Source organism: Haliaeetus leucocephalus, unplaced genomic scaffold, assembly GCF_000737465.1.
Source record: "Haliaeetus leucocephalus isolate CR32 unplaced genomic scaffold, Haliaeetus_leucocephalus-4.0 Scaffold273, whole genome shotgun sequence".
Taxonomy (NCBI): domain Eukaryota; kingdom Metazoa; phylum Chordata; class Aves; order Accipitriformes; family Accipitridae; genus Haliaeetus; species Haliaeetus leucocephalus.
Genome location: NW_010972709.1, coordinates 9,884,860 through 9,907,525, shown reverse-complemented (window position 1 = coordinate 9,907,525; position 22,666 = coordinate 9,884,860). Strand labels below are relative to the sequence as shown.

The following is a 22,666-nucleotide window of genomic DNA, read 5'->3' as shown; positions in this document are numbered from 1 at the left end:
AAATGAGCCTTTCTCTGCCTTACTCAAATGACTTCCCTTCTGGGGTATATGAACCAGCAGTAGCTTCATCTTGTGTTTGCTTTGCACAAACATTTTGTTGTGTATCTACACCACAAGTATTTTATTTTTAAAATTATACTTTCCCAGTCATTAGAGGAAGGGTGGAGTATAGACTGCTTTCAGCAGGAGGAGTTATTTCTGGTATTGGCCTTGTCCTACAGCACTGTTTTTCTAGCCCAGCCTAATGGCTTTCAGGGCTGAAGTGAACTTAGTGCCAGTGTTTATCTCGGAACTGAGTGCACCTCACACTTCTCCCTCCTCCCCGATGGTCCTTTGACCAGAAAATGGAAGTAAAAACCAGGACACCTTTGTTTCAGATTTTGAATAGAACTGTTTACTGTACAGCTAAGGTAGCAAGATGCTTGTCTTGCTTGTGGAGAGATCTGACACTATAGAGACTTACTGGATGGTCATAATCATTCATACAACAAATGGGCTGCATGTAGGATTTGGTGTATATTGCTTGTTGGTTGTGCTCATCAGTTGTCAATAGACCACCTGCTTAAAGCAGCTGGAATGCGTGTGTCAGTCTGGTTATGGTTGCTTTTGGCCTGGATGTATCCAATCCAAACAGTCAAGGGGCAGAAACTTCCTATAACCAATAGATTCTCCCTAACTGATGAACTTTCTAAGGTTTGAATGGTGTGATGTAATGCCTTCTAAAAACTTGTGGACATATATATAACGCTTTGGGGTTTTTGTTGTTGTTTTGGTTTTTTTTGTTTGGGTGAGTTTTTTTTTGTTTGGGTGAGTTTTTTTTTTTTTTTGAAGGAACTAAGCCTGAGGAAAAAAGGACTTGAATGTTTGGTTTCTATTTTAAAATGTATGGTAGAATGGAGCAAAGACCTCTATGTGAACCCCAATCATCAGGCTAGCTTGGGTAAGATTGTTTCCTTATGGAGAGACTATTTTGTTTAATAAGTTTGTGCTTGTGTTTATTCAGTGTTTAGAAGCTGCTCCAGAAGTGTGGATGCTATGTTTTTACATAATGATTTGTTTATACAAATGAAGTATTTTATAAACAATTGTTAATGCTGTTGCAGTAACCAACTCTCCAACTGTCTGGTTCAAATAACCAGGTTCTGTTTAAGAGCTGTAGCCAGGCCACTGTCTACACTATAAAAGTTGGCTTACGTAGAGCAAGACATGTAACAAATCTTGCAGTTACTAAGTTGAAGCACAATTTCTCCATAGCAGCTGCTGCTGCTCTTCTCTGCCTTTCATTGGATTATTTTAGAATTGCATCAATATAGCATCTTCATGTAGTGTAGACTGCCAAAAAGTATACGTGATAAAATAAAAATATTGACTCATAAATTTCTACTAAAAAGTTTTGTAACTAAAAGCTTTTGACTGAACAGGATAACTTAAGTCTTGCCCTATTTATAAATAGGTTCATATAAACAATCTGAACAGGAAGTGGCTGAAGGTAAATGCCTTGAGAGTGGAGGGAGACGGAGTAGTGTCAGTTCCTTGGACTCCACTGTGTCATCAGGAGTTGGAAGTGTTGGTACCCAGACTGCTGTCCCAGATGATCCTGAGCAATTTGAAGTCATCAAGCAACAAAAGGAAATAATTGAACATGGGATAGAACTGTAAGTCCAGTATGACAGGAATATAAAAGTTCACTAATAAAAAAAACCTGTGCATACAACAGTATTGTTTCTTATGGTCTTACACCGTCAAACCTTTAGGGACACTTACAAATTGATCTTAATGCTGAAGACTCTTGCCTGCTGTTGTCAAAAGCTAACACTGGAGGCTATTGTAGTTAAAAGGAATTCAGTAAAATCTTGGGTGGAGTGGAGGGTGGTTTCACAGCTTTCCTTTGTGCTGGTTCAGCCACATAAGAGAGGAAAGTGTGTGTATACCTAGGAAGAAATTGATTTGAGCAGGCAGGCTTAATGTTGTCTTACAGCTCTTACACCATTTGTTGTCTTTCATTGAGTTTGGAGAATTAAATCATTGTCGAGCTATACCTTACTACTTTTTCATTAGTTTGAAGATCTTTATGTCTGTAAATGCTATAAGAAGGTCTTAAACAGCAACATTTTTAACATTTCATAGAAATTCTCTAATTTTTCATATTTCAAAAAGGTCAGTTTTTAAGTAAGTTTTCCAGCAATAACTTTTAAGCTTATCGGCAACTCAGTGTACCTTATGAGATGTAGCCTATGGAGTGATATGTGCAACAAATGTATTAACTGTTCTTTGACTTTTTTCTAACTAGAAAAGAGAGATACAGAGCTACAGCACAGAATCTTTGGTTCAGAAGGGCTCTATAAAACTAAAATTTTATAGGCTGTGATGTTTTTCAGTTGTATGTCTCAATTTCCCCATGTTTTTGTCTGAATAGGTTTAATAAAAAACCAAAGAGAGGAATACAATATCTACAGGAACAGGGAATGCTTGGCACTACAGCAGAGGACATTGCACAATTTTTGCACCAAGAAGAACGCCTCTGTTCTGTAAGATGACATGCAACATAAGATAATGAATACTTTTGCCCCTATCATCTTCTCCCCTCTCTTCTGATGTCTGTATGCACTCACTCTTCAGTTCATATTTCATTAATAGATAACTGAAGGTGTAAGGGTTCTAATGAAGGTACTTAATACCAACGCTACTTTCTATTTACTTGCTGTCCCAGGCTTTTTAGTGAAGTAGCTGTGTTTTTACAATAAGGTGCTGAAGGGATTCCCCATAAATGGGAACATGCATTTTATCTATATCTGCATTAGTAGTATCTTGCCAGCAAAGGAATATAATGTACTGCAGTGGCAAAGCATTCTCTTCTGCATGTGAAATTGGGCACAAGTTCAGCTTTCCTTGGCTCTACAGTAATGCAGATCTTGCCTTGGGAAGTGAGGGAAGCAAGAATATGCAGACTAAAGGCATTTCTAATGACACTGGTTTCTTGTCATCCCTCTAACGGTTGCGCTGCCTGCTCAGTGAAGTGTATCAGTCTTACAAAACTGGCAGCTGTGCAATTCTTGTACTATAAATTTTCTTGCAAAGTTGGCAGTTGGATTACACACTAATAACGGTCTCTTGTGTTTTTAGACTCAGGTAGGGGAATTTCTTGGGGAAAGCAACAAGTTTAACAAGGAAGTGATGTACGCTTATGTAGACCAGCTTGATTTCTGTGGAAAAGACTTTGTCTCTGCTCTGCGTATATTTCTGGAAGGTTTTCGTCTGCCAGGTGAAGCCCAGAAGATTGATAGATTAATGGAGAAGTTTGCTGCTAGATATATTGAATGCAACCAACGGTAATTCAAAACCTTTGTATTGGAGAAGTGGCTGAAGAATGGCTATATTGTTTGTGGCCGTTAGGGGCAAGGTGCAGCTCGCACTCATACTAGGTCAGGAACTTCTACAGACTTGCGTGAGGAGCAGATCTTGTTGCTAATACAGGTGCTGACCCTCTTCAGCAGCTAGGTGAAATGGAAACTTTGAGTAGAAAGTATCCCAGTGCTGGCATTTCATTAAATCCGAAATACTTGCTAGAATGAATTATTGGAACAGGAATGCCCTAAGTATGTTCAATTGTCTCTGTATAAGCTGTTCTGTTTTAAAACAAATGTAGATCAGTCAAGTGTAAACAACAGTAATAAGAAGTAGCAATTGATAAAATTCAAAATATATGGCATAAATAGCTAATAAGATGTTACACATGTTTTTGTTTGCCTGTTAGACGTTGAACAAAATGTATATATGTTATTTGGCGTCAAGAAGGCAGTGTTGCTATTGTTTCTAATGTAATAAACTAGCATTGAAGTTTAACTAGGTGTTCAGGCTTAATTGGTTCCTATTCCTCAGTCCAGTTGGTGCCTCACTGGGTTGGTTTTGTATAGTTCTTTATGAAACCCTGGGAGTGAAAAATAAGCTGTTCTTTACCTTTTGTAGGATTACCCAAAAAAGGATAATGTATAATCTTTTTGGAAGGTACTTGAAAATTCCAGTCATTGCTAGTTTTCAACATTGTGAAGAAGATGCTTTTATATTATTTCCCTTTTTATTTGCATTTTAAAACACTTAGGGCTTCATGCGTTTCTAAAGACTCATTTCAGGCTCTGTTAGCTCTTTGGTTGAATGCATAGCACTTCTGGGTGTTTTTCTTGCATGTAGAAATAGAGTTAATGGATTGAGGAATTAGGGCTCTAAAAATCTGTTTTGTTTTTTTTTCCTCCCTTAGGCAAACACTATTTGCTAGTGCTGACACTGCCTATGTTTTGGCATACTCTATTATAATGCTGACTACAGACTTGCACAGTCCACAGGTAGAAATTAAAAAAGCAAACTTGTAGAGGTTCAAATTTCCCTGAAACTTGCATTCAAAATCTGATATCTAACTTCCATTCTTTTTTACAGGTAAAGAATAAAATGACAAAGGAGCAATACATTAAAATGAATCGAGGAATCAATGACAGTAAAGACCTGCCAGTAGAGTATTTATCCACAATCTATGAAGAAATAGAAGGAAAGAAAATTGCAATGAAAGAGACAAAAGAATATGCAATTACAACCAAGTGTAGTAAACCAAGTAAGAAGGAACTAGAAACTGAAAGACCACAGTGCTCTTGAGCTATTGCAGTAACTTTCAGGATGGTGTAGTGGGAGTTCAGATCCCTTTTTGAAAATGTGTTGTGCAGTACATAAATTACTTTCAGAATGGCTAGTATAGATATTTGGAATGAAACTGGCTCAGTTAAGTAACAATGCTGTGACGGAAACATAGCTGTGTAAGTGCATCTGGCACCGTTGCAGAGAGGCACTGGAAACTAGATTTGGGGTTTTTTTTTTTGAAACGGAAGTGTGGGGGGAAGATGGTAGAATAGCTGAAGGTGGCACTTACTTTGCAAGTTAACTTCTTGTTTTTATGTGCTAGACAACATGGGGGGTTTTGTTTTGTGTTGGGTTTTTTTGTCTCCCTATCAGTAGCATGTCATAGTTCAGAGGCTGGTAAGTGCCACAGTCCTTGTGATAATGTTTGAAAAAGAGAGCGATCAGAGAGTTTGTCATGGTCTGTAGTCACCTATCCTCATCTAGACCAAATGAGGACTTCTGTATGTAGTGTTCACTAGAAACCAGGATCCCCAGCTGTACTCTGCTTTTACTCAGAATAACTGGTATTGATTTAATTCAAATCAATGACTTCTGAGTCTTCAGCATAGTGTTTTTTTCAGTGTTTTCCATGCTATTTGCAAGTCTCCTAGATCAAAATAGCAATGAAATTGTTTTGCTTGAAAATGGAAGTTGCAACCGTTACTATAAGGGTAAAGAAACACTAAGTTATTAATTTATTTATCAAGTTAGTGAGGGCTAGTTTTCTTTTGAGGATGTCAGGCTAAGAAGATGAAGGATCTTCCATCCATTTTTACAGGTGGAGTGACTTAATAGAGTATGCCTCTCTGACTTCCAATGATTAGGTCATAACATGTGGCATATAATAAAGGGCTGAATTAGTTATTTTGTATAGAATAAAGTCTTAAGTTGGGTTGTAGGTTTTAGTGCTGGAGTTCTTTACTTGCAACCTATGACAGCCTCCTCAGTTCTAACATTCTGGAAGATCTTTTTATCTTTAGATTTCATTTGTAATACCTTAACATTTTGTGATGCTCTATGTGAAGATGTGGAACATGATTTCACAAAAAAGAAACCAATGCACATTGTGTGGTGTTCCCCTTAGGTGTAGCTAATGAAAAGCAGCGGAGATTGTTGTACAACTTGGAGATGGAACAAATGGCTAAAACGGCTAAAGCCCTCATGGAGGCTGTAAGCCATGCAAAGGCTCCTTTTACTAGTGCCACTCATCTGGATCATGTCAGACCCATGTTCAAAGTGAGTGTGAAGTTGCCTCATATCTTCATTGCTAAGAGTTTTAAGCATGGGTAAAAGTCGAAAACTACTGTGAAGAGTTAGGTAATGCAACAGGAGGACTCTTTGGGTATATTTGGTTTCAGTTACCTAGTGTTTGGGTTAAAATCATAATAGACTTCTGAACTTAGTTTCTTTCTTTCTTTAGCTTGTATGGACTCCATTGCTGGCAGCATACAGTGTTGGCTTGCAGAACTGTGATGACACAGAAGTTGCATCCCTTTGTTTGGAAGGAATACGATGTGCAATTAGAATAGCTTGTATCTTTGGAATGCAGGTTTGTATAAGACTTAGTGCGGGGCTTGCTAAGGGCAGTGTAGGCTCTGGGAAGGAGATGAAGAATTACAAACAACTTACACATAGAAAATGAAGCATCTGGTCTACTGTCTTGAAATGGTAAAGTAAAATATTACTGTCTCATTTTAGTTTGTTTTAAGATCTTGATATTGTCAAGCTTTTCAACTCTGCTTTTCTCTTATTGCTGAGTCTTCCATTAAGAGTGTTTACTAACTTGCCTCCCACTCCTCTTCAGCTGGAAAGTGCTCTAATAGTGCCAACTATACATAGAAGGGCAATTGTGTAGGCATGCTGGACAAGTAGCTTTCTCTAGCTCTTCAGGGACTTGATTATGGTGCTTGTTTCTCTGTCTTGTAGCTTGAACGAGATGCTTATGTACAGGCCCTTGCTCGTTTTTCCTTGTTGACCGCCAGTTCCAGTATTACAGAAATGAAACAGAAGAACATAGATACCATTAAGACACTTATTACAGTTGCTCACACAGATGGCAACTATCTTGGGAACTCTTGGCATGAGGTAAAAACTTGATTAGTTTAAATAGTGCAACTGTGTTGTCCTCTGAAAACCTGCAGGATTTTGTTCTTCTACTAGTTTCATTCTTTAGTAACTGCATTAGCTCCTGGCATGTGTCAGAACACTGTTTAAAATGTGGATTCAAGTGCATTATTATGTTAGTGGTTTATATATATATGTGTGTGTACATATATGTAAAAAAATGCACTGCATTTTTCTGGCAGACCCTATAGACACTGTGTGACCAATATTGTAATTTTTGTAGGTGCTTTTGATATGGAATTAAAAGCATATTAAAATCTCATTTGACTTCAGAAAATTCTGCACAGAAACTATTGTTTACATGAACAAGAATGCAAAAATATAGTAGCTCACAGGTCCAGACTTGTCTGTGCAGTGTTTGGCAACATCTATACCATGATCACATGAAAAACTAGGGCTAAAATAACTTGGTGGGGGATAGGTAAGGATAGGCTGTCAGGATCATATGTATTTTCTTACAGCATATTTTCCAGGAGCTCTGTAATCAGATCTAAATCTGTGCTGCTGCTAAAAGGGGCATTCCTGCTGCATTCTGTTCTTTGGCACTAGTCTTTTGGCTACATGATAATATGACCCAAATATTCTCTTGCTGACAAATTACTTGGACCTGGCTTACAGCATACCCTCACAAATGCTTGTGCCAGTCCAAGGGATGTTGCAGTGCGGGAGTAAGAAAGAAGAGAGAGTAGATTTTGTGCTGATGGCAAGGCACAACTTTAGCATTTTCAGTGTCTGTGTTGAAACATCATTACTCAAACTGGTAGCTACAAAAATTCAGTCTTTTCATCTCTCTGGGGCAATGAACTCTCTAGAAGATGAACTTCCAAGTTGTTTATAGTTTTGAAGTTTGATGCTATAAGAAGTAATAAAAAGGTTTCCTCTAGTAGTTAGAGATCCAAGTTAGATTTTGGGGTACTGTTTATTTTGTCTCATATTGGAATGATTGGTGGCAGCTGGTGCTCTTGAATGAATCACTCAACTTTATCTCCAGTTGTATTGGTAATGTTTCAGTTATATCAAAACTGTTACCATTGTCAAAGTTGTTTTAAAGGTTAGAGAACCTGGGAAGGTTATAAATATTAAATATAAATATAAAATAGTTGTTAAGAATAAAAATATAATGGTGTCAAGAAACACAATGATTTAAATATCTTTTGTTTTTAGATCTTGAAATGTATTAGCCAGCTGGAACTAGCACAACTTATAGGAACTGGAGTGAAAACTCGTTATTTATCTGGCTCTGGGCGTGAAAGGGAAGGAAGCATTAAAGGCTATGCATCTGGAGGGGAAGAGTTTATGGGCCTAGGATTAGGTGAGATTAATAATCTTGGACTTCACAAAGATGCACATATAAGCGAACTATGATGGCTAAGAAAGCTCAATGTTATAAGATATTAAAATATATTTACTTGCTTCCAGGGGAAGCTATATTGGATTAATGAAACTTAAAAAAATGGAATCAAATATTTTAAGATGTATTAGTAATTACCAAATATGTTCTAACTTTGTAATTTAATTGGGTTAAGCAATTTAACAAAACTCCTCCAGATTTATTTGCTGGAACATGTTGTTGTCAAAACTGTTTTACCATACTTACTAAGTCATGGTTTCATTACTGTTATTATCAGTTCTTTCTTTTTTATGTTCTGTTTTTAATAGTAAAAACATCAGCCCTTTATTTTTAGGAACTAATAGATGTTTCAATGATTGATAATTGGTTTTCCAAATGAATTTCTTATCCCTGCATGTTGGGCTTGCTGTTCCAGCTTCTATTGTTCCTGCATTATGTACAAGAAACAAACCTTAGTTTTTAAGCTTTAAATTAGAGGGACGAGGCAAGTTGCCGCAATCTTTGGAAAACCATCAAGGAAACACTTAAATTTGAAAATACTCTGGAGTTAGTGCTATACACAGTGATGATGCTGAATATAACAGAACTGTGCCTGGCATTAACTACTTGTATCTGACTTAGAGTTAATATTTTAAAATAATATTTTATCATTTCCAATTTTTATTAACAGCATTGCATCTGTTAATAAACATGATGGTCGAAACACAATGCCCTAAGGGGAAAAAAACCCGTACTTCTTACTGGTTGTTTCATTTTGTAATAACCTGGCACAGATCTGGCATCTTCTCCATATAAATTACAAGCTAATTGGAAGCAGTAGTCACTTGTCTTTGTCTACTTGTGTAAAGTTGGGGTTAATATAAGTCACGATTTCATGATGCTAAATACTGGGTTTTAATGGCTTTTATTGCAGGTAACCTCGTTGGAAGTGGAGCTGATAAACGACATATGGCAAGCATTCAAGAGTCTGTGGGAGAGACCAGTTCACAGAGCGTAGTGGTAGCAGTAGACAGGTACTGAGAATATAATCTCTTTCTGGGGAAAACATAACTTGAAGTTACTGACCATTTTCGCTTTATTTACAGACTCTTGACAGGGACTTTGTTCTTCAAGCCTATTTCTGTTGTGAGAAAGATGATGATACTTAGGTGCTTTCTCTGGACCCAATAAGTATATCTCTTTAGGCATGTAATAGTCACAAAACAAAAGACTGTCATAAAATAACAGTATAACTAATGTGGTGTATTGTGAGAAGGGGCACTGTGTGTATTCATGTGTTTTTGTGCCTTTTCTTTGGAGTAAGCCAGTGAAGAGCAGAATTAGGTTGGTATTACCGTATTCAGCTATTTTTGTTTTACAAATATGATAACTGTCTCTAACTTACGTGTAGGTATTCCGTGTATTTGGGGGGTTTTTTTGGTTTTTGTTTTTTTTTTTTAAATTTAGGCTGAACAGGACAGGTATCTGAAATTAATAAATGCCCTTATTCTAGTAAATTATGGAATTTTCTTTGGTCTTGTAAACATCAGTATTTTGGCATTTCTTTATTTGCTGTTCTTCAGCTCTTTATTCGTTAGTTGCTGCATTCTTTTCTAAATCATTATCTTTTTCATCTGTCCTTCTAAAATGTTTTCTAAAGACATGCTTCTATCATAAACCATGTGTTGGAAGGGGACTTTTCTATCATTATGGAAAATATTGGGCAAGTCTGTAGAATCATACATTCAGACTTGTAGCATTTATTGTAACGTAAATGTCTGTTACCATATCAAAGTTTAAAAGACATGGGAACATTCTCCGCTTACCGGTGTTCTATATGAACCACAATCAGTGGTCTGAACTCCCCTCAAGACTCAAGAAGGGAAAATGGTGCATCCATAGTCTTTCTGCTGTCTGTTTTGATGGCCACAACTTAGAGTATTCTTGAACTATGTAAAGATCAAGTAGGTGCCTGACATCCAGTAAAGTCTTGCAGCAAATCTTTCTTCATGTTTTTTTATTCTCCCTATGAAATTTAACACACTGTCATCCAAATGACTATTCCAGCACTACTTGTCCTGGATAAAATTGTGAGCCTGCACCTGTTTCCTGCAGTGGGGCAGGAGCATAGTAGACTGTGACTTGCAGCAGGGAAGAGAATGCTTAGACTAGGAGAAGGACATGAACTGCTGCCAAGGAGTAAGAATAAAGCAGTTGCAGAGTCCATGGCATGGAGGATTGTAAAGTACCTCCAGGGGATGTGCTGACACTTGCCTACAGCACTAAGATGTGATTGACTCTTGTGGATGCGCAGCTAAAACTGCAACTCATTTATTTGTTCCATAGGATATTTACAGGATCAACTAGGCTGGATGGAAATGCCATAGGTATGTATGCTGACCATTTGCTGGGTTACAGGAACTCTTGCGATGTAACGTCCTGAACTTACAGTAGTGTGTTTTAATGTTCAGTTGATTTTGTCCGATGGCTGTGTGCTGTTTCCATGGATGAGCTGGCTTCCCCACACCATCCACGGATGTTCAGCCTGCAGAAGATAGTGGAGATATCATATTACAACATGAATCGCATTAGGCTGCAGTGGTCAAGGATTTGGCACGTGATTGGAGATCACTTCAATAAGGTATTTTTAAAAATCAAGTTACAGAACATACATGAATAGCAGGATTTCTTTAATCAGCTTTTTCCTTTTATGTTCTTAGTGGTGTAGGTTGTGATATTTTAAAAAAAAATAAAATCCAGTGAAGGCACCTAAAGGAACCACCTATTTAAAAATCTAAAGTGTATAAATAGAAATGGAACTGTTTATGGGAATGATTTTTAATCACTTCATTATATGATTTTGTCTTGTAATTTTTCTTTATGTCGTTGTCTCATCCTTCTGATCAAATGCCAAGTTAGTTTTCCTCTAAAATATATACAGGTGATCCTGGAACAACAGTTATTTTCTTTAGGAAACTGGACCATGTTTGGGTGGGGATTTTTTAACCTAAGTTTTTGTTGTTTTGTTTTTTTTTTCTTAGCATCTAGCTCACTACTATAGTTCTGCATTTGTTGCATACAAAATCCATGGGTCTGTTTAGTTGGATCAAATGCCTGAGAAAGCCCTCTCCAAAAGTAACCCCCTATTTTCTAAATATCTGAAAACTAGAACGTGCTAGCAATTTTTAATGGACTGACACGAAACTTGAATGATGAATTTGTTACTCATATAAGTAATACGTTAGGCGGTAAGTGTTTGAAAACATGCTTTTCTTCTAGGTTGGATGCAACCCTAATGAAGATGTCGCCATCTTTGCGGTAGACTCATTAAGGCAGCTGTCAATGAAATTTCTTGAGAAGGGAGAGTTAGCCAACTTTCGCTTCCAGAAAGACTTCCTAAGGCCTTTTGAGCATATTATGAAGAAAAACAGGTGTGATGCACTGCAATGTCTGTGTTAGCTTGCTTTAGTCCTACTTAAAGATATTACTTGGTGTGGGTTAGATTGTCACGTACATGGAAGCGGCACAGTTACTTTGTGCCAGTGTAAAATTGTGCCACTTGTGAAATTCTTACTTTTCATTTTTTTTAAGATCTCCAACTATTCGGGACATGGTAATACGCTGTATTGCTCAGATGGTGAACTCTCAAGCTGGTAATATTCGTTCAGGCTGGAAGAATATCTTTGCAGTCTTTCATCAAGCAGCGTCAGACCATGATGGGAATATTGTGGAGCTGGCCTTTCAAACTACAGCACACATAGTTAGTAAGTAATGCTTGACAGATGAGTGTACCAAAATTAGCTTAGCTGCTGTGATTCTGGTTTAAAAGGCCCATCTGAATAAGACTTTCATATTTCCAGATAAATAAACACAAGATCTTGCAGCCAGACTGTTCAAACTCTGCAGCTAGGTCTTAACTGTTAAGTCTCCTGATTTGCTATGGACAGGAAAAACTAGATATATATATCCTGCTACAGAACTTTGGATGTTTGGAATAGATTTAGTAAACTTGTATGTTGCTCCCGTCACAGTACGTTGTTCTGGATTAAAGAACACATTTCACGAACTTCCATGCCAATTCAGTATCATATGGTGGGAATCGTAAACCTTGTGACTCTGATATGTGACTGCTTGTAGAGTTTAGTTTGTACAGGCTACCTGCTTTAAAAGTCTATTTGAACAACATACTGCTGCCACTGTCAAAGAAATACAATCAACTCAAATATTCTTGAAATGGACCTTCAGTATTGATCGTAGCTTTCTTGCATGTCCTGAAACTGCCCTCTTCCTATTAAATAATGTAGGGGAAAAAGAGCTATGGACATGCAAATAGCGACAAAACTTTTTTTGCTAACTTGAATTGCATAGATCTTGGGAGTTGTAGTTTGTTCAAAAGCTTGTACACGTTGGATTTGTTTTGTATTTTGTATGGCCCTTAAGTCTGAAGTCTAACTACTTTTTCCTCTCTTGCTACAGAATAGGTAACTTAAGTAAATTTAGGTAACTTCATGCACAGCAGAGAAGATAACATCAAGCTTTACTGCTATTATTTCTCAACATATTTTAAGAATTTTGGGTTGCATATGCTGTGAGAGGAAACTGAACCATATAAGAAGCCATAAAATAATCCTAGATTATAAAATTGGTAATTACCCAACCTGAGAAAATTTGATGCTGACAAATTTGGGTGGTAGGGTGGGATGGGAAAGAATGCAAGGGAAGGCAGAGAACCGTATTTAATCCAGAAGACCTGGTCCTTTCATGTTTGTCCATTCGGTAGTGGTATACCATGGCTGACATCTGTAGATCAATACCAGTTTATCTATGGATTTCAATATCAGTAAATTTTATGAAGTGTATTTGTTTGTTCTTTGCAGCAAATATTTTTCAACAGCACTTTCCAGCAGCAATTGACTCATTTCAGGATGCAGTAAAATGTCTTTCTGAGTTTGCCTGTAATGTTGCATTTCCGGACACCAGCATGGAAGCTATTAGACTTATTCGGTATTGTGCTAAATATGTTTCAGAAAGGCCACAGGTATTTTCTTTTCATTTTTACCCTTGTGTATTCTTACTCTATCTTCTACTGTTAAACTGAGACTAATCTTGTAACTAAGAGAGAGCTTTCAGACTCTAGTCTCCCAGCAGGAGGTGTTTGTATTGAAAGCTTATTCAGAATTAGCAGTCATCTTGATATTATGTAAGCACTAAACTAGGACTAATTACAAAGTTTTAAGTCTCATCAGTCCAATTTGGAAATAACTGAATGAAATAGTCTTTTTTTTTTTTTTAAATGATGTTAGGATGACCTGGAAAACAATACTTCTTGTTCTATCACCCTAATTATATCTAGTTGAATTGGTTACAAACATGCATATTTTTCTACATTGGTCTATTGTGTGACTTAATATAACAATCACTTTGCTGAAAAGAGCCTGGAGTTAGATTGCATTCATATGTTACCATTTCAAGACATGCATGCTGTATCTAATATGCCAGCAAAGTGCAGACTGGTTTATGCCAAACTTAGATTTCCTTATTACCTGTATTTATATAATTGTTGCCTGCCACTGTTAAACTTGCTTCCTAAACTTCAGACCTCTGCAACTTGTAAAGCCTTTAGCAGAAATTAAGTACAACGGGTTTACCTGCTTATTTTTCATATTTTTCTTCCCAACATTTTCTCAAGTAAATATGTCTCATTTATATTTACATTTTACAGGGTTTGAGTGTTACAGTAGAAACTAAGCTAATTTTTTAAGTCTGTCTGTGCCACTAGTAGTATCTAAATCTGTCAGAATTAAAGATTTTCGAGGTAGGTTTGTTTTTTAAATGTGGTTTTTTTTTTTTTTTTCTTGCCCATCTTCAAGGTATTAAGAGAATACACAAGTGATGACATGAATGTTGCTCCTGGGGACAGAGTATGGGTCAGAGGATGGTTTCCCATTTTATTTGAACTTTCTTGTATCATCAATCGTTGCAAATTAGATGTTCGAACAAGGTAATAAAGCTTTTTTTTTTTTTATTCAGTTAGTGAAAAGATCACGGGTATGCATTTTAACATCTTTTCCTCTTTTTCTTTGGGTTTGTTTATAGAGGCTTAACAGTGATGTTTGAAATAATGAAGAGTTATGGCCATACCTTTGAAAAACACTGGTGGCAAGATCTGTTCAGAATTGTGTTTCGAATTTTTGATAATATGAAACTGCCTGAACAACAAACAGAGGTAAAATCAAACCAAAACAACAACAACAAAAAAAGAAAAAAACAAAAGAAAGCAAGCATTAGAGTTTGTTTTTAAGAACTCAAACAATCAAGGCAGCAGTTTGTGTTGTCTTGTCAGTATGTTTCTACCCTATACTGCTCCAACCATAAGGATACGTTGTATTCTGCTGTATTCTGTGGTATGTATGAAACTTGTCATAGTATCCAGTGACTTATCAGTCTGTTCTGTCTGAATATTTTCATGGAGAATATTCACACTTCGTTGTGAAAATGTATAGTTTTCTGAACAATATTCATGTGGCCAACTAAATGCTTCTGACAAGATGTCTGCAGTAGTAAGGCTTTTTAGTTTTATCTAAATTCTACTCCTCGGAGGCCATGTCCTTTGTTGAATAGCCATGTATAAGCCAAGTGCTATCGTCATAGAAGAACCCACATAAAAATAAGGACTTTTCATTTTTTCTCATAGAAATCTGAATGGATGACCACTACATGCAACCATGCACTTTATGCAATTTGTGATGTATTTACGCAATTTTATGAAGCTTTAAATGAGATCCTTCTTCCTGACATACTTGCACAGTTACACTGGTGTGTAAAACAAGGTAGCTTATTTACTTGTATCTTTTGATTAATGTATTTTTAAAATTCTCATTACTTGAGAAGAGAAAAGTTAACTGAATTTTGGAAGAGTAAAAACTACCATTAGGACAATATGTTATGTAATAGATGGATGCAGTATCTTAAATATTGGAGGATCATTCTATTTAATTGGTTAGACAGCTCTTCTGTTAATGTATTTATGGTGCTATTGTGACAGAGCAAAAACTTTTAAAGAGTTGTGTTTAATCTTCTACCAACAACCTGTCTCCATTTCAATGCATGAATAAAAAAACCTCATTTATTGGCAGATATATATACATGTATGAGTTATGATTTTTTTTTTCTTCCCCCTGCCAACCATCCGGTTCTTTTTAAATATGACTTTCTAAAGAATGTGTTTTCTTTTGAGCTCCAACTGTTATGCCTGAAATCCTGTGTATTGCTAGCATGAAATGTGGGGTAACTACCTTGGAGGAAATCATAAGTTTCTAATTGGTGCTTTTCCTTTCTTTCTGCTTCTCTCCTGTTCTTTGTCTTCACTGTTTGGATTTCAGTCTCATCAAGTCTATTTTTAAACACTATTTTTAATTCAGTAGGCTCCTAAGCTTGATATTATTGTAATATACTTTACAAGTAGGCTTTGAGCTAAGATACCATGTGTTTCACAATATTGGTAAAAATGTTTAATGGAACAGTAATAGACAATGCTTATTTTTTCATTGATATTGTAGAAGTTGATAAATATGGAACATTTCTTTCACAGATAATGAGCAGTTGGCTCGATCAGGTACAAACTGCCTAGAAAACCTGGTAATATTAAACGGACAGAAATTCAGCCCTGAAGTCTGGGGCCAAACCTGCAATTGTATGCTAGAAATCTTCAAAACTACTATTCCTCATGTGTAAGTTCATAAATTTAATTCTCATACTAATACCTGATTCCAGAGCAACAATACTTACCTATTTTATTATATTTTTTTACTTTGTGAAGCTTGCTAACGTGGAGGCCTGTGGGAATGGAGGAAGATTCAGCTGAAAAACACTTGGTAAGAGTTAATTCAGTGCAACAAACTAACTTGAAGGGTTTTGTGTTAAGTTAGCTTTTGAAATATTTTATTGTAGTAAATACACTTGACCACAAATACTGGAATTGACATTAGCTTGTATTTGGTGTCATTGTAAAATAAGATATAAAGAATGGATGCAGGAAGCCTTTGAATCTAAGATTAGTGAAGTAATCTGAAAACTGATAGCTGGTTGGTAGTTAGTGTTTTGGATTGCTAGAATTGTTCTGCATTTTCTTCTAGGATTTAGACCTAGATCACCAGTCTTTAAGCAGCATGGATAAAAATGCTTCAGAAAGAGGACAAAGTCAGTTTTCAAATCCAACAGATGAGAGCTGGAAAGGTGGTCCTTATACAAGTAAGGAAAACATGCAAGTTTATTAAATGACCTTTTATAGCCAGTCTTGGTCCACTTCTGTAGTTCTGTAGAGAAAGTTTTTGGGCACTTAAACTTGGGGTACATCTTTACAACTTGTGTTTATGCCTTGCAGAGAAATTTTCTCTTTGTAAGATAATTCACAGCATCACTAAATATCACTAAAAATGCTAATGGTAGTGTAGTGTTTTGCTAGTCTGTTGTAAGTGAATTGCCATAAGTTGCTTCTGAAACTTGTGTTACTCCATTTCATTAGACCAGAAACTGTTTGCTGGCCTTCTTATAAAGTGTGTGGTACAGCTGGAACTGATACAGACCATTGATAATATAGTGTTTTATCCAGCAACAAGCAAGAAGGAAGATGCCGAACACATGGCTGCAGCTCAGGTACCATCAGACTTATTTATAATCTTGTTGTGGCAGTAAAGTACAAAGACTGTCAAATAGTCTGAAGTGTGTTTACACAATAGAGCATATAGTCTCTTCCTTTTTCTCTCAGCGGTACCCTGAATGTGTGTGTCATTACTCCTAAGATGTGATTTTTTTTTTAACTGCCTCCAGTGTTTCCTGGCAGTCTGCCTGTTGGATTATTATATTATCATTATTTTTATTATCAATATAATATATTACCATTGTTTTTATAATGAATACGTAGTCATCAAGAATGTTTTTTGTTTGTTTGGGGGAGAGCATTCTTTCCTGTTGTTTAGCCTGAGTGTCTTCATTTAGCCACAGTTGAGGCTTTGTTCAACCTCTAGGTGTATATGCAGGAGGAGATGCAGAAGGTGAACTTTAGTAAGGTTAATGGTCAAGGTTTAACTCTACCTGCCTCATAGAGGTCCTTGTCCCTGAAAATTCTGATTCTAGGGAACAGTGCAAGGTAGTTCTTGCTTGGTGATATTGTGAAGGCCCTAAGCTAGAAGTTTGGGCTAGTGCATTCAGGTAGTGTTTTGGGGATGGTATAGTTAAATTCCTAATGAAATTAGCTAAAAATGTTGAGCAATTTTCATGAAACGTGACATTAGCCAAAGATGGGGAATTTCTACACTATGCAACACTTAAACTTGCGCTATTTTTGTGGTTCATTTTGATGTTTTTCAGAATTCAGCAGACCTACTCAGCTCCTGGAGGAGAGGAAATGTTCTATATTGTATTGCTATGACTTTTTAATGCCTTGATAAGGGAGGTTCTTACCTTGTTGCTCTTGATTTTTTTTTTTTTTTTTCCTTATCAATAACTAGGATAGATCATAACTGCTCTCTTTTAAAATATCCTACTGAAAGGAGTACAACCCTGGTATTTGACAGGACCATTCTGCTGTGTTGTATTGCACTAATATTTCACTTGTACCTAAAAATGGAATCTGGAGTTAGTGGTATATGGTCTGTGAAATATCAAAGTCTCTTTAAGCTTATATACAAAGAATGTTATTGACGTGCCTCTCTTGCGCACGTGCGCACTCTCTCTCTCTGCTCCCCCCCTTTAGCGAGATGCATTGGATGCAGACATCCACATTGACACAGAAGACCAAGGAATGTATAAATATATGTCTTCACATCACCTCTTTAAGTTACTAGATTGTCTGCAAGAGTCTCATTCATTTTCAAAAGCCTTTAATTCAAATTATGAACAGCGAACTGTGTTATGGAGAGCAGGTGAGGCTTACTTTTAGTTTGATAAAAATACTGAGCTCCACTTACAGCTTTAGCTGTAGAGATACAAACGTATACCATTGCAATAATCTGCAGTTAATGTGACAGTGTTGCATGCTGTTATTACTTGTCTCCTTCCTGATGACTTGAATAGTTGTTTGCTAAATTACCTGCTTTTTTGATTAAAGTAGAGCTACACAGTTGGTACTACTGTAGTTAAATATCTTTACAAACAGATGAGATTTCAAATCAAAATCAAGGAGGAGGAGATACTATCTGGACAAGAAATCATTACTGTTCACTAGTGGAAGTATTGTTGATAAACTTTACCTCTTGGCTAGTAACTACAAATGTGATTGTTCCCTCTCTCCCTATGTGTAACTGATTTCTAGGGTTCAAGGGTAAATCAAAACCCAATCTCTTAAAACAAGAGACCAGCAGCTTGGCTTGTTGCTTGAGAATACTCTTTCGAATGTACGTGGATGAAAACCGCCGAGAGTCCTGGGATGCTATACAGCAACGACTGCTTAGGTAAAAGTATCAGCGTGGTTCTAATGTGTTCTGTTTTCAGCCAGTATGGTGCATCCCTGGATACAAATGTTTGAAGTTGCTGAGCGGAGTGTGAAAAGTATATGGAGAGACGGGGGGTGGAGGGGGGGTGTGTGTGTGTGTATATATATATATGACCATTCTTCATTAAAAGTTAATTTAGCAATAAGGAAGCAACCTACCTGGAATAAATGAAACACCTTCTTGCCTGAGATAAGCGCTTTTTTTACAGAAGTGGTGGTGTATGAATACTTTTCACATCTGAGTACATGATGATATTTAGAGGTATAATAGGATACAGTAATCTAAACAGAGTGCAGTATAAGCTGCTGTATACCTGGAACTTAGGTAAATGTAGAAAATTATGTTAAATGAATATAAAAAGGTAGTGGTGTCCCCTTTATTTGAGAAGTGAGTTGTTGGTACATGGAAGTTCAGAGTACTAATCTCTAATCAAATGTGAAGAACTCTTAAGCTTGCTGTTGGCACTAGAGCAGCGGATTTCAGTAGCAATCTGATTTATCAGCATCTATGGACATAGTAATCTTTTTAGTGTGCAAAAGAGGAGGTTCTATTCCTTCTTTAATTAAAATAGTGCCCCCAAAAAAGCCTTATTAAGTGGTACAGTTTGTACCTTGTGTTGACAGTCTACAGCAAGGCCCAAAAATTTCTTAATACAATAGTAATCCCTCTTTAATCTGTGATGCTGAGCTCTGCAGATCTTCATTAAAGCAGTCTGGATTTGGAGGGAGAACTCTTTCATGTTGCTGTTGCCTAAGCTGTCCCAGTGCAAGGATCAGGAAATAATGTTTACAGGTTGAAGGTGAAAACACTTTAATCACAGAATGTTTATGAGGAAAATCAGACTCTTCTGCCTCTGACTCCGTGTTTCTTTGTTGACAACATGAAAACTATTTCGGTTCAGTTATCTGTAACAACTACTCTAACAGAAAAATCGAGACAAGTTTGTGTAATTAAAGTTGTTGCATTTGATTGAAATCTTTCCCATGGGAATGCATCTTGTTTGGAAAAAAAAAAAAAATACACTGAGAGGACAAACAGTGCCTGTTATAAAAACTTCTAATTGGTTTTCTTTATGGTTTGTCCAAACTGTGTCATCTCTTTAGTGTATGCAGTGACGCCCTGGCGTATTTTATTACTGTGAACTCAGAAAGCCACAGAGAAGCTTGGACCAATCTCCTGCTGTTGCTTTTAACAAAAACACTAAAAATCAGTGATGAAAAGGTAAGAACAGGCTGGAAGTCATGTCTGTTTGCATTCGGGTATCTTTTCTTTTCTGCTTCTGTTGAATTCAGTCTTTATTATCATCAGTATTGCAAGGTGGCTAGTTTGCTTACATAGTGTGTACTCTTCTTGAAATACAGTGATTGTTACACCTCCATTTCTTTTGCAAGCATTCTACATTGTAAAAATCAGATTGTGTCCAAGAAATTCACAGCTGTATAGAAATATTGATAGAATTACTGCAGAGCTTTCACATAAAAGCACAAATATTGTGCAATAAAGGATGGGCTTGTGCTGTTATTACAGCTGCACAAGAATGGTAGAGGTAAATTTCACCACTACAAAATTGGAATTCTGGTTCCTTGACAGTGATGGCAAAAAATAATTTTGAGGATCTTGGCTGTCTTGAGGAAAAGGTGAATGCAAATATAGAGACATATAGAGACATATAGAGAAACTTCTGGAAGTTGCTTACCTTTTATTTTATTTTTTTTTAATAACTTCATCTTTTTCTGAAGTGTATGTTTTCCTGGTGTAGTTTTTTTTCTGTATTGTAAAGTGTGTAATTTCACTTTACTCTTGTGTAGTTTGGAATGTTTTATTGCAATTTACCAATATTTTAAGAAATTGGTAGTAGTGGTGGCTTGGCTGCTCCATGTTGCAGCAATTCAGTAATGTCCCTGTGGTTATGGTGTGTTGTGAGAATAGTCTTAACTCTCTAGATAAAATGGCAACTTGGCCATTCCTTAGTACACAATCCCACTATCTTTTTATTGTAAAAGTTCTGTGGAGAAAGTGTTCCATTAACCTTCCCTATAACTGATATTGAGCAAAGGAATAGAGGACAAAACATATTTCCTGTTGTGTAAATTCATGACAGATTTGAATCTTGAATCCTGTTTGCAGTTCTGATCCCCCATATTGAAAGGTGTATAATGGAGCTGGAAAAGAGTTGGGAGAGTGTAACAGGAATAAGGGATATGGACTGGTTCCCATACATGGAACTGTATGTAGGTTAGACTTTTACTCAGTTATTTTTTTATCCAGAAAAGAAATAAAAATGAGAGCTGCATGAAGTCATTAGCATGAAGAGAGGGAAAGGACTGAATCATTATACTGTAAGAGACAGTGAATGAGAGTTTTGGAGATGGCAAGTCACTGTGGGGGTGACCAAACACACACATAATGGAGATACTTTTTCACACACCGGTTCAGCTGTGTAAGGCTTCGTTATGTATTGTGGATGGTATTTTAAAAAGGCTGGAGAAGCAACTGGACAAATTCACACCAGAGGGCAGTGTTTCTACAAGTTGTCCCTAATACTACCTCTAGCCCGAGAAACCCCTGAGGCACAAAATAGTCTGAGTCTTATTTTAGGGAAGTAATGCCAAATGCATGCTCTGTGTGTGGCTTCCTGTAGGCATCTGCTCAGGCTGCTGCAGAAAACAGACACTGAGCTTGATGGCCCTTTGGCCATCCAGGAGGGCCTTTGACTGAGTGAGACCTCACGTTTTAACAAGCTGATGTAGCCATGAATGTGGAAAAACTCTGTGCTTTCCTATAGTAATAGAGAGTAATGTTCTTTTTTCATACTTTCTTTCATAGTTTAGGGCACATGCTTCGACATATTATCCATACTTGTGTGAAATCATGCAATTTGACCTGATTCCTGAGCTTCGAGCTGTGCTACGGAAGTTCTTCCTGCGTATAGGTGTTGTGTTCAAAATCTGCATAACAGAGGAGCAGATACGGACAACTGGGATGAATTTACCTTCGTGGTAGCCCTAAGTAGGGTTGGTTACTTCACCTTGTACATAAAGCTCTGTTCCAGAGATGGATTAAAATGGATGGGAAAAAATGGGACCCTGGTGTATCAACACAGCAAGTTACTCTTACCACAATGGCATCTGGGGAGGAAGAAGAAAATCCTGTTCTGTCCATCCTACAAAACTATCAGCAGTTTTATTTAAATTATTGCTTACAGAGTTAATACAGTAGATGTAAAGCCTCTTTGTTTCAATGCTAGTCATTCTTATGATCAAGTCTGTCTCTTCTAGTCCTTTATCAATTGTTCAGTCTTGCATCCCAGCTAAATCTGATAAATCAGCTGGATTCCTCAATAGAAATTATGCCCCTTGGAAATAATGAATATAGTTGTATAGCCTTGTGATGTTAGCACATGTGTTCATAATAAACTATACCGCAGTGGCTAATGATCACCTAAGATCATTCTGGGTTTTTCTTTGTGCATACATGACTAGACCAGGCAGCGTGTTACAGTTTTTGAAGTGGACAGCCTGTAGGATATTTGGGGAAAGGGTTTTCCTCCTGTTTAGCAAGTAATTTTTAAAACTTTTTTTTAATATCAGTGCTTCATTTTCTGAGACTTATTTTTGTTTTTACGGAAGGTTTTACATCAGCAGCACACAATAACATCTGCTCTATTTAGCTTGTTAGTCTTGAGTTAAAGGCATACTTAAAAAAAGACTTCAAACTTTCCATTTACTTTCATACATTGCTAGATCATGGACAGAGCATATACAATAGTATTATAAACAAGGTTCAGAACAAATAAAACCACCTTTTTTTACCCTTGAGTACAATGTATTTAGTAGTAATAAGTCTGTTTAGCAAGAAGTCCTGTCCTTAATACATATGAGGTTCTGTCTCTTTTTACTGCAGATCTGCAAGTTCTGATTTGTCTTTTTGTGCAAACGATCTTTGTTCTCAACTATTAGCTCCTATTGTGGTCTAAAAAGAAAATAAAAATTGAATTGCCATGAAACTGCTCTAGCAAAATTTAAACAAGTTCATTCATGTATTGTAAGAGTTA

The 22,666-nt window shown here is 36.7% G+C and overlaps 1 protein-coding gene across 2 annotated transcripts in view; it reads left to right on the top strand.

Moving 5' to 3' along the window:
• Positions 1-22,311, top strand: part of ARFGEF2 (ADP-ribosylation factor guanine nucleotide-exchange factor 2 (brefeldin A-inhibited)) — a 35,538-nt gene extending 13,227 nt beyond the window's left edge. The window contains exons 13-39 of one of the 2 annotated variants that reach the window (XM_010569673.1): positions 832-940; positions 1,454-1,655; positions 2,417-2,528; positions 3,124-3,329; positions 4,256-4,340; positions 4,432-4,603; positions 5,750-5,901; positions 6,086-6,214; positions 6,592-6,750; positions 7,954-8,101; positions 9,054-9,153; positions 10,466-10,506; positions 10,591-10,760; positions 11,399-11,550; positions 11,711-11,883; positions 12,997-13,157; positions 13,990-14,120; positions 14,216-14,345; positions 14,814-14,949; positions 15,711-15,849; positions 15,939-15,993; positions 16,255-16,369; positions 16,644-16,774; positions 17,874-18,042; positions 18,432-18,570; positions 19,716-19,833; positions 21,439-22,311. In XM_010569673.1, the coding sequence (XP_010567975.1) occupies positions 832-940; positions 1,454-1,655; positions 2,417-2,528; positions 3,124-3,329; positions 4,256-4,340; positions 4,432-4,603; positions 5,750-5,901; positions 6,086-6,214; positions 6,592-6,750; positions 7,954-8,101; positions 9,054-9,153; positions 10,466-10,506; positions 10,591-10,760; positions 11,399-11,550; positions 11,711-11,883; positions 12,997-13,157; positions 13,990-14,120; positions 14,216-14,345; positions 14,814-14,949; positions 15,711-15,849; positions 15,939-15,993; positions 16,255-16,369; positions 16,644-16,774; positions 17,874-18,042; positions 18,432-18,570; positions 19,716-19,833; positions 21,439-21,615 (3,711 nt within the window). In that variant the 3' untranslated portion in view covers positions 21,616-22,311. The remainder of the gene's footprint in view (positions 1-831; positions 941-1,453; positions 1,656-2,416; positions 2,529-3,123; positions 3,330-4,255; positions 4,341-4,431; positions 4,604-5,749; positions 5,902-6,085; positions 6,215-6,591; positions 6,751-7,953; positions 8,102-9,053; positions 9,154-10,465; positions 10,507-10,590; positions 10,761-11,398; positions 11,551-11,710; positions 11,884-12,996; positions 13,158-13,989; positions 14,121-14,215; positions 14,346-14,813; positions 14,950-15,710; positions 15,850-15,938; positions 15,994-16,254; positions 16,370-16,643; positions 16,775-17,873; positions 18,043-18,431; positions 18,571-19,715; positions 19,834-21,438) is intronic. The other variant, XM_010569674.1, reaches the window with a different exon arrangement.
• The last annotated feature ends 355 nt before the right edge of the window (positions 22,312-22,666 follow it).